Source organism: Dasypus novemcinctus, chromosome 23 (genome assembly GCF_030445035.2).
Source record: "Dasypus novemcinctus isolate mDasNov1 chromosome 23, mDasNov1.1.hap2, whole genome shotgun sequence".
In the NCBI taxonomy this organism is placed as follows: domain Eukaryota; kingdom Metazoa; phylum Chordata; class Mammalia; order Cingulata; family Dasypodidae; genus Dasypus; species Dasypus novemcinctus.
In genome coordinates, this window is record NC_080695.1 from 39,776,591 (window position 1) to 39,788,883 (window position 12,293).

Consider the following 12,293-nt stretch of genomic DNA (forward strand, 5'->3'; position numbering starts at 1 on the left):
TGACAAGCTCCACAGGGGTTTAAAAGGGAAGTCTGGTTTTTCTTAACTCCTTGCCCGTGTGTTTGTATGTTTTTTTTTTTTTTTCTTTTCTTGTTTTCCTTCCTCTTTTTTGCCCTTTTTAAATTAGGTGCTGTTGACTTGTTTCTTGTTTGCTGTGATTCCTCTTCCTAGATTTCCTCTTCTCTGTGTGTACTGTTTTGGCTACCAACACTATCTCTTTTCCTTCCTATATCCTTTTATCTTCTACCTTCTGTTGTTGCTCTTACATTCCACCTCTCTTTATTTAGGCCCCAATTTTTCTGGATTTTTATTTCTAATACTTCTATTCTGTTTTCTATCTTTTATTAACTCTTTCTGTTATTGTCCTCTCTTTTCTCTTTCCCTCTCTCCTCATCATGCGGGCCTTTTTAAAAAAGATTTTATTTATTTATTTATTTATTTATTTATTTATTTATTTATTTATTTATTTATTTATTTCCCCCCTTCCCCTCCTCCTGCCCTGATGTTTTTGCTGTCTTTGTGTCTTTGTTGTCTTCCCTTATTATTATTTCTCCTCTAGGATTCACTAGGATTCGATCCTGGAGACCTCTGATGGGGTGAGAGTTTCCCTGTCAATTGCACCACCCCAGTTCCTGTTTTTTGCTGTGCTTCACCTTGACTCTCCCTTTGTCTCTCTTTCAATGTGTCATCATCTTGCCACATGACTCACTTGTGTGGGGCACTGGCTCACCACATAGGCACTCACGTGGGCACTCATCTGGGCACCGGATCACCATGCAGGCACTTGCATGGGCACTGGTTTGTCATGTGGACATGTTTTCTCTTCTTTTTCATCAGGAGGTCCCAGGGATTGAGCCCAGGTGCTCCCATATGGTAGGTAGAAGCTTTATCAGTTGAGCCACATCCACTTCCCACACTGGCCTGTTAATTCATACCATATTCTTCTTCATATTCAGTTTCCCATTTCATTGTAGGTACTCCACTTTTTTATTCCTCTAACTCTACACTGCTTATATGAGTTTAATATTCATTCTCTGAGGTCTCACATGGTATTTCTGCTAACATTTACTATCAATACTACTATTATACGTTTTCTTTTCTTACCTCCTTTGCTTTCCCTGCCCCTAATCTTTTTCCTTCAAGGTAACTCAGACAACAAGGAAATAGAAGAAGAAGAACAAAGTGTCAAAGAGAACACTTAACACACCACACAGAAACAGAAACTAAATAAAACCTGAGACTAGAGGAAGAAGCTAATCAACTTCAAGATAAAATGATGACCAGACAGCAACAAAAAGTTACAACCATACCAATAATCAGGAAGACATGGCCCAGCGCAATGAACAAACTAAAAGCCAGGAAGAGGAGCAGAACATAGAGCAACTAATCAAAGCTCTCCAAACAAATATCATGGACCAACTTATTGCAGTGAAGGAAGAGATTAAGGCTATTAAGAAAACACTTGGAGAGGATACTGAAGAAATTGTAAAATACACAAAAAGATAATGGATATGGTGGTGATGAATGGCACAATCCAAGGAATCAAAAATACACTCGCAGCAAATAACTTTAGATTTGAACAGGCAGTGGAAAGAATTACTAATGTGGAAGACAGTACCTCTGAAATCAAAGAGATAGTAGAATTGATAGATAAAAAGATAGAAAAAGTCCAGCAGGGATTTAGGGATCTGAACGACAACACAAAATGCACAAATATATGCATTATAGGCATCCCAGAAGGAGAAGAGAAGGGAAAGGGGACAGAAGGGGTGTTGGAGGAAATAATGGCTGAAAACTTCCCAAACTGATTTTGGGAGATGGTTGACATGTCCAGGAAGTGCAGCACACCCCAAACAGTATAAATCCCAACAGGCTGACCCCAAGACATATACTTGTCAAATTATCCAATGCTCAAGACAAAGAGAAAATTCTAAAAGCAGCAAGAGAAAAGAAAGGGAGGCTCCATAAGAATAAGTGCTGATTTCTCATCTGAAACCATGGAGGCAAGAAGGCAGTGGTATGACATAGTCAAGGTACTAAATGAAAAAAAATTCCAACCAAGAATACTAAAACTAAGTGAAAAACTAAGTGAAAGAATAGATGCCTCTACAATTATAGTGGGAGACTTAAATATACCACTATCAACTTTGGACAGAACATCTCAAAAGAGAATCAATAAAGAAACAAAAACTTTGAACAGTATATTAGAGGAGATGGATCTCATAGACATATACAGATCATTACACCTGAATACAGCAGGATATACATTTTTCTCAAGTGCACATGGATCATTTTCCAAGATAGACCATATGCTAGGCCATAAAGAAAGGCTCAATGAATTCAGAAAGATGAAAATCATACAAAATAATATCTCTGACCACAGTGGAGTGAAGCTGGAAATCTGCAAGGGCCAGAGGCCCAGATTTCACACTAAGCTATGGAAATTAAACAGTACACTCTTAGAAAAACAGTGGGTCAAAGAAGAAATCTCAAAAGAAATTAATAACTACCTTGAAACTAATGAAAATGATAACACAACATATCAAACCTTATGGGATGCAGCAAAAGCTGTACTGAGAGGGAAATTCATAGCCATAAATTCATATATCAAGAAAGAAGAAAGAACTAAAATTGAAGACCTAACTGCACATTTGGAAGAATTAGTAAAAAAACAACAAAGTAACCCCACAGGAAAAAGAAAGAAAGAAATAACAGAGATAAGTTCAGACCTAAATGAAATAGAAATAAGAAAGCACTTGAAAAGATAAACAAAACCAAGAGCCAGTTCTTTGAGAAGATCAATAAAATTGACAAACCCTTAGCTAGACTAAGAAAGAAAAAAAGAGAGAAGATGCAAATACACAAAATAAGAAATGAGAAAGGAGATATCACCACTGACCCCACAGAAATAAAGACCATCATAAGAGGGTACTTTGAAAACTATATTCCAACAAAAATGACAATTCAGAGGAAATGGACAAATTCCTAGAAACACATAAGCAGCCTATACTGATGAAAGAAGAAATTGAGATCTCAACAAACCAATCACAAGTAAAGAGATAGAATCACTCATTAAAAACCTCCCAACTGAGAAGAGCCCAGTGCCAGATGGCTTCACAGGTGAATTCAACAAAATATTCTGGAAAGAACTAACACCAATCTTGCTTAAACTCTTCCAAAAAATAAAAATAGAAGGAACATTGCCTAACTCATTCTACAATGCCAACATTACCCTAGTACCAAAGCCAAACAAAGACACCACAAGAAAGGAAAATTACAGACGAATTTCTCTAATGAAGCTAGCTGCAAAAATCCTCAACAAAATACTTGCTGACCGTATTCAACAACACATTAAACGAATTATACACCATGATCAAGTGGGTTTCATCCCTAGTATACAAGGATGGTTCAACATAAGAAAATCAATCAATGTAATACACCTCATAAACAGATGGAAAGAAAAGAGTCACATGATCATATTTATAGATGCAGAAAAAACATTCAATAAAACACAACCTTTCCTGATTAAAAACCCTGCAAAAGATAGGAATAGAAAGAAACTTTCTGAACATGATAAAGAGTATATATGAAAAACTCACAGCTAACATCGTTTACAATTGTGAAATCCTAAAATCTTTCCCTCTAAGATCAGGAACAAGAAAAGGATATCTATATGCCCAAAGGCATCCAAATTGGAAAGGAAGGAGTCAAAATTTCACTATTTGCAGACATGATCCTATACATAGAAAGTCCTGAGAAATCTACAACAAAGCTTCTAGAACTTATAAATGAGTTCAGTAAAGTTGCAGGTTATAAGATCAATGCTCAAAAATCAGTAGCATTTCTGTACACCAATAATGAACAATCTGAGGAGGAAATCAAGAAACAAATACCATTTACAATAGTAAATTAAAAAATCAAACACTTAGAAATAAATTTAACTAAATAGGTAAAAGACTTGTACACAGAAAACTACACAACACTGTTAAAGGAAATCAAATAAGACTTAAATAATGGAAGGATATTCCCTGTTCATCAATAGGAAGACTAAATATCATTAAAATGTCTATTCTAACCAAACTGATCTTCAGATTTAAAGCAATCCCAATAAAAATCAACACAGCATTTTTTAATGAACTGGAAAAACTAACTATGAAATTTCTTTGGAAGGGAAAGAGGCCCTGAATAGCCAAAGACACACTGAAAAAGAAAGATGCAATCAGAGGAATCACACTACCTGAGTTTAAACCAAACTACAAAGCTATAGTGGACAAAATGGCATGGTATTGGCACAAGGATAGACATATTGACCAAAGGAACTGAATTGAATGTTCTGATACAGATGCTCACATATACAGTAATCTGATATTCGACAAGGCCACCAAGCCCACTCAAATGGAAGAGATTGGCTTGTTCAACAAATGGTACTCGGAGAACTGGATATCTAGATGCAAAAGAATGAGAGAGGAATACCCTCTCACACCTTATACAAAAATCAACTCAAGATGGATCAAAGATCTAAATATAAGAGCCAAGACCATAAAAACCTTGAAGACAATGTAGGGAAGCATCTACAGGACCTTGTAATAGGAAACAGCTTCATGAACTTCAAGTAACAAAACAATTTCAGTTCTCTCCTAAGTGATTTAAAGATTTATTGTAATAGCAATCAATGTCATAGGAGAACCTTTGTAGATATAGAAAAGATGATTCTAAAGTTTATCTGAAAGGACAAAGCAATTAGAATATATCAAACACTTTTGACAAAGAAGAATGAAGTTGAAATACAGCACTATCACATTTCAAGACTTATTAAAATGTGACATCAATCAGGACAGTGTGGTATTTGCAAAGGGATAGACACACAGATCAATGGAACAGTAAAAGAGTTATGAAATAGGCCTAAAGAAATAGGTCCATTAACAAATTTATAAAAGAATTCAAAGTTAAAATAATGCTTTTGAAATATGGAATAATATATATATATATCTGTAAATCAGGGTTGAAAATGCAGTTGTCCAGGAAAGACTCGTGGAAAGTCTTGCTGTCTGATGACTTGAGCCCCTGCTTCTTGCATGCTAAACCAACAAGTTTTTGAGAGAGCTGTATGAGCAAAACCACTGCCAGCTTGAACTAAAAGAGACATGTAGGGGAAAGATGGAAGGGAAAACAGCTTTAAGGGAAAATCATGGAAAGTGAGATCTGGAATTAAGGTATCACCTTGGGCCAAGAGAGGAACCCCATCCATGTGTATGGAGAGGGTGAGTTTGCCCTGGCAGTTGAAGAGGTTGGATGTTCCTGTTCACTGTTTAGGGAGAATTTTGCCACCTCTGGGTACACAGACATTGGAGCACATTCTCTAAAGATTAGGGAGGTTAGAGTTGGCACCCCATAGGTCTGAGAGGGGTGGGCCTGTTCCCCATGGATTAGGGAAGGCCAACTCATTGCTCTGAGACGGTTGTGCCTACATTCCAAAGGTTAGGGAGGAATGTTGTCTTCACATGACTGTAGTAGGGGAATTAAGACTTTGCCACAGAGGTCATGGAAGGTGTGGCCATTATCCCAAGGTACTTAGAGGGTGAGGTCTGGAGCTTGGTCACCACTCAGATGCGTGATGAGGGTGGAGCCAAGAAAATGGCTATTGGGCAAGTCTGTGGAAAGAGTGGGTCCCTACAAGGCCCCAGGGAGAAGAAACCATCATCTTGTGAATGACACTCAGACTTTAAAACCAATGAAATACGCCCTCTACAGAACTGTAGAGGACACATGACTCATGTTTCCCTCCCAATTTCTCTTTATGAGAATTCAAATGTTTATCCTCTGTCTGTCCCTTTGTGTAGTGGAAGCAGATAATGTTTTTGTAAGTTTCAGAGTTCTATAGCCAGACAGGACTTTGCCCCAAGAAAAATAGTAATTCTTTAAACTGATTGTGATCCAATTTTGTGCTTATCATTGTTAATGATTTAAGGTTTTTTTTTTCTTGAATCTTTTCAGAATTCAGAGGGTGGAGTGTAGCAGTTTGGTATTATTTATGAATTCCAAAAATAGGTATTGGTTTATTGTAAACTGGTCTATTCCTCTGGGTGTATTAGATTGTATTAACTTCAGAGGTTTCATTTTACTTGATTAAATAATGATTAGGCTTTTATTGGGCTACATCAGTAGGACATTGAGTCCTCACCACATTGGTCAGTGGGGCTCATAGAGAAAATTACATGGCAGAGAAGGGAATTGGAGTTTTTTGATCCTGGACCCTGGGAACTAAGCACACACAGAAGTAGATATGTTAAGGAAAGAGAGAAGGCTCCATTAGACATAGCAGAGGTCCCAGCAAAAGGGACAAGCAATTTGCCTGACTGTTTACAGCTGACCTTGCAGAGAGAGAGCAGAGCAGCTGAGCCTCAAGAGAGATGAGCCCTGGGAAAGAGACAAGACTTGTCCCAGCCTGCGGCTGAGACTGGAAGAAACTGGGGCTAAGGAGCCTTGGAAGTAGGAGGAGAATGAACCCTCACAGACATTGTCTGCCATCTTGCATCAATGTGTGGCAACAGACTTTGGTGAGGAAAGTAACTTCCACTTTATGGCCTGGTAACTGTAAGCTTCTACTCCAAATAAATACCCCCTTTTGTATGCATAAAAGGGGGTATTTTTTTGGGATATATATATGAAATTCACATACATATTGGTGGGAACGCAAAATTATATAGCCACTCTGGAAAACAGCATGGTACTTTCTTAGCAAGTGAAATAAACACTTACCAGGACTAAGTAATCCTACTCCTAGAGAAATGAAAACATATTTTTACACAGACCACTATAAATAAATTTTCGCAGTAGCTTCAATCATAATCACCCAAACTGGAAACAACCCAAATGTTCTCCAATTGGTATATTGTGGTATATACAAACATGGAATACTACTCAGCAATTAAAAGGAACAAAGGACTAATACCTGCATCTCAAAGGCATTATGCTAAGTGAAAGAAGTTGGTCTCAAAAGATTGCATACTATATTATTCAATTCTTACTACATTCTCCAAAAAACAAAACAAAACAAAACAAAAAAGCAAAGCAAAACTAGAGTGATGGATGATAGATAAGTGATTACCAGAAGTAATAGGTGGGGAGAAAGATGACCATAAAGGAATAGCATGAGGGAGTTTTCTTAAGGTGATGGAACTACTTCTTATATCCTGTTTGTGGTTACACTTATCTATACATGCGTTAAAATCCATAAGTCTGTACATTAAAAATAACAAGTCAAATTTACTGTGTGATAATTAAAAAAAAAACAAACCCCACATATCTCTGACTCACCACACAGTAGAATAAAAGGTGTTCTGATAGTGTCAAGTCATTAAAAAACAAGTCATGCTGTGGGCAGAAACCCAAGCTTTTTCGGATCTGAACTATGTTCTTTGAGATGTCATATCTATTAATACAGGCCTCTCCACTGGTAGGAAGATAATGACCTAGAATAAAGCAGAAGAATGATAGACGCTTAGCTTTGGTAAGCAAACATGACAACACATTTCATTTTATCAACTCAAATTCATAGTCTACTAATGGATTATTCAAAAGAATTGGCATTATCTCTTAAAGAGGAGTAGTTCTGGAAAATATCAACAGTTGCCTTGAAATGATAGGATTAAATATTTTTTTGTTTTCTTGCTTTTTCTCTGATATATTCTAATTTTCTACAATGGTTATGGATTATATGGAAAATAAAAACATTCAAGTAATTTGCTGTTTTCCAATATTTCAGTACTGCAATTACCCTGTTACTACATTTGTGAACCAAACAGAGATGTAGAGCCATGTAGATGCTATGAAAAACAAAAATTATGTAGATGATATAAAAAACAAAAACTCAGAAGAGAGGACATTTGTTCTGAAGAAAATTAAATATTAATAATACTTAAAATTATTTTTTGCATTTCTGGTGGCAAAACTGGTCCAGATTTTAGGGTGAAATATTTGATAATAAGTGAAAAAGAAGTTATAAAATCATTTAAACCCTATGAATCACTCTATTTAAAATATATATTTTTTAAATTTGTTTTTGAATAGTGTGGTAGTTTGATCTTATTTTTGAATTCCAAAAAGAAATATTGATTATGTTTGTAAACTGGTCTGCTTCCTCTGGAGATTGTATTAGATTCAGCTGAGACATCTGATCAAATTATGTTCAGATTAGGGCTTTGATTCAACCACATCATTAGAGTGAGACTTGGTGTTGAGTCCTCACCCCCTTGTTGGGCTGATAAAACAGACTCACACACAGAAGGAGATACACAGAGAAGAACACAGAGGAAGAGACAGCTCATTAGACAGGGAAGAGGTCCTGGGAAGAGAGATGAGCCTGATAGTCTACAGCTGGCCTTGTGAAGAGGACAGAGCAGGTGAGCCTGGAAAGAAATGAGCCCCAGGGAGAGAGATGAGCCTTATGCCAGCCTACAGCTGAGATTGGAAGAAGCTGGGACCATGGATACTTAAGAGGGAAGAGGAAGGATGAACTCTTGCAGATGTCACTTGCCATCTTGCATCAATACATGGTAACAGACTTTGGGTGAGAAAGTACCTCTTCTGGTACCTTAAGTTGGACTCTTTAGGGGCTTGTGACTGTAAGCTTCTACCCCAAATAAATACCCTTTGTAAAAGCCAACAGATTTCTGGTACTTTGCATCAGCACCCCTTTTGGCTGACTAATACAAATAGTTATTTTAAATACACTCCAAAGTGGAACTCTATATTCAAAGATGTCCAAATAGAGCTACTGAACTTGATAGAAGACAAATGCTAAACAAAAAGAAAATGAATACAGTAATTACAATATCTTGATATAACAGAGGGTATTTTATATTGTACATAAAATTGAAGGAAGAAGGCATCAGATAATGCTCAGACCAGGACACTGCTTCACAACTCCCAGGAGAGTGAGGGACAGAGAGACCAAGAAGTGGAAACAATGAACTGTTAGGTACTAAACTTCCCGGATGCCAAGATGGGCTCCCATCCCCCACCCCAGAGATAATCAGAGGTAGTAAAACCCCTGGCTCAGTTCGTCTTACTGAAAGGGAAGAAGATGTTCCTTGCCTTGTCAGCTCTCACAAGAGAAAAGGGATGGGAGTTGGGGGGCTTTACTTCAGTGAATTCAGCCAGCAGAGACTGCTTTGAATTTTGGTTCTGGCCTGATGACGAGAGTGGAAATATTAGAGAGATACACCTCTGTGGAAAGGTGCGCCAATGAATGCCATCTTTGGTCTGTCTGGAAATTACATGGAAACACTGCTTTTAGAACTCTCTTTACCCCACCCCTGGGAGAAAGTCTGCATCCCATTAGTAGTCCCTGGCAGTAGTCTGGTAACTTAAGCTGGGAATTTTAAAGACTTAGGATAAACAAAATATCAAAGAAGAGCTATGAAAAAATATTACAATAGGGAAGAGAGAAAAATTCGCCATCAGAGTAAATTCACCAACATATCAGATGCCTAGACATCAGCAAAAAATTACAAGCCATACTAGGAAATAGGAAGAGATGGCTCAGCCAAGGGAACAAACTAAATATACTGAAGAGATTCAGGATTTAAGCAATTAATAATAGTCACACAACTCCTAAATCAATTAAGAGAGGAAAGAAAATATGACAAAAAAGATAAAGGATATTAAGAAGACACTGGGTGAGCATAAAGAACAATTTGAAGATCTGCAAAGAATAGTAGCAGACCTTACGGGAATGAAAGACATGATGGATGAGATTAAAAATGCATTAGAGGCATATAAGAGCAGATTTGAATTGCTTGAAGACAGAATTAGTGATTTTGAAAACAGAACATCTGAACTGGAAAAGACAGGAGAAGAGAATGGAAAAAATGCAACAGGATCCTGGGGATTTGAATGACAATGTGAATGCAAAAACATATGCATGATTGGTGTCTTAGAAGGAGAAGAAAATGTAAAAGAGGCAGAAAGAATATTTCAGGAAATAATGACTGAAAAGTCCCTACCCTTACGAAAGACATAAATATCAATGTACAAGAAGGACTATGCACCCTGAACAGAATAAACATGAATACACCTACCCAGAGACACCTACTATTCAGAATGACAAATATCAGAGATAAAAAGAAGATTCTGAAAGCAGCAAGAGAAAGAAAAGCATCACATACAAGGGGAACTCAATAAGATTAAGTGCCGACCTCTCATCAGAAACCATGGAGGAGAGAAGAAAGTAGTATGATATATTTAAGGTATTGAGGGAGAAATACAGCCAGCAAAGAATTCTGTATCAGACAAAGTTGCTTTTCAAGAATGAAGAAGAGTTCAAAGTCTTCAAAGACAAACAAAAACTGATAGAATATGTTACTAAAAGGCCAGAATTACAAGAGAGACTAAAGGGACTGCTGCAACCTGAAAGGAAAAAACAAGGGTTAGAGACTTGGAGAAGAGTGTAGAAACGAAGATTATTAGAAAGGGCAAAAAAGATGGGCTACACTGGATGGAACGTGGGAAAGTGTGGGCTATGGTGTGGAACACGGGACATGGGGTGCAGCAATGCCCGGAGATATACTAACCAGACACAATGGATGTGACATGATGATGGGGGAGAGTGTTATTGTGGGGGGAGTAGTGGGGTGGGGGCGGTGGGGGTGAGTGGGGACCTCATATTTTTTTTAATGTAATATCTTTTAAAAAAATGAATAAATTGAGTAGAATTTGGGAAAAAAAAAAAGATGGGCTATAATATAATATGACAACAGAAAGCCAAATGTCAAAATGGATGAGGTAAGTAATGCCTTTATAGTTATAATATTGAACATTAGTGGCTCAAACACCCCAATCAAGAGACACAGACTGATAAAATGGATAAAATAATATGAGCCACCTATATGTTGTCTACAAGAAACTCATCTCAGATGTAAGGACACAACCAGGTTAAATGTGAAAGGTTGGAAAAAGATACTCCATGTAAAGCATAACCAAAGAAGAGCTGCAACAGTGATACTAATATTGGATAAAATAGATTTCAAATGCAAAACTGTTATAAGGGATTAAGAAGGTCATTATATATTAATAAAAGGGAAGATTCAAGAAGAAGGAATAACTATTCTAAATATTTATGCACCTAACCTCAGTGCACCAAGATACATGAGGCACACACTGGCAAGCTGAAGGAAGAATAGATGTCCTCTCAATAATAGTTCTAGGTTTCAATACACCACTCCCAGTATTGGCTAGAACATCTGGACAGAGTCTAAATAAAGAAATAGAAAGCTTGAATGATATGATAAATGAACTAGACCTAACAGATATCTATAGAGCATTGCACCCCAAAACAACAGGATATGCATTCTTTTCAAGTGCTCATGGTTTCTTCTTCAAGAAAGACCATATATTGGGTCACAAGACAAGTCTCAATAAGTTTAAAGAGAATGAAATTATACAAAACACTTTCTCTGATCATAATGGAATGAAGCTGGAAACAATAATAGACAGAAAAAGGGAAAATTCATAAACATATGGATATTAAACAACACACTCTTAAACATTCAGTGGGTCAAAGAAGAAACTGCAAGAGGATTCAGCAAATATCTTGAGACAAATGACGATGAGAACATTACATATCAAAACCTATTGGACACCACAAAGGCAGTGCTGAGAGGGAAATTTATAGCCCTCAATGCTTACATAAAAAAGAAAGAGAGAGCCAAAATTGATTATCTAACTGCACACCTGGAAGAATTAGAAAAAGGACAGCAAACGAAAACCAAACCAAAACGAATGAAAGAAATAGTAAAGATCAGAGCAGAAATAAATGAAATTGAGAACAAAAAACAAAAGAGAGAATAAAAAAAAACAACAAAAGTTGGTTCTTTGAGAAGATCAACAACATCAACAAATAATTGACTAGACTGACAAAGAAATAGAGAGAGAAGACACAAATAAATAAAATCAGAAATGAGAGGGGGACATTATCACTGACACCATAGAAATAAGAGAGATCATAAGAGGATACTGTGAACAATTTATCACACACAAAAAACTAGAAAATGTAGATGAGATGGACAAATTCCTGGAAACACATGAACCACCTCCATGTATTTTAGAAGAAATAGAAGACCTCAACAAACTAATCACAAGTGAAAAGATTGAAACAGTCATCAAAAACCTCCCAAAGATGAAAAGCCAGGATCAGATGGCTTCCCAGTTGAATTTTATCTATCATTCAAAATGAACTAATACTGATCTTGCTCAATCTCTTACAAAAAATTGAATAGGAAAGAATGCCACCA

The 12,293-nt window shown here is 36.8% G+C and overlaps 1 protein-coding gene across 1 annotated transcript in view; it reads right to left on the reverse strand.

The window, feature by feature from the left end:
* LOC101441443 (phospholipid-transporting ATPase ABCA3-like) overlaps positions 1-12,293 on the reverse strand; it is a 207,241-nt gene that overhangs the window by 125,273 nt on the left and 69,675 nt on the right. The window contains exon 6 of the mRNA XM_058286294.2: positions 7,318-7,472. Within this exon, the coding sequence (XP_058142277.2) occupies positions 7,318-7,472 (155 nt within the window). The remainder of the gene's footprint in view (positions 1-7,317; positions 7,473-12,293) is intronic.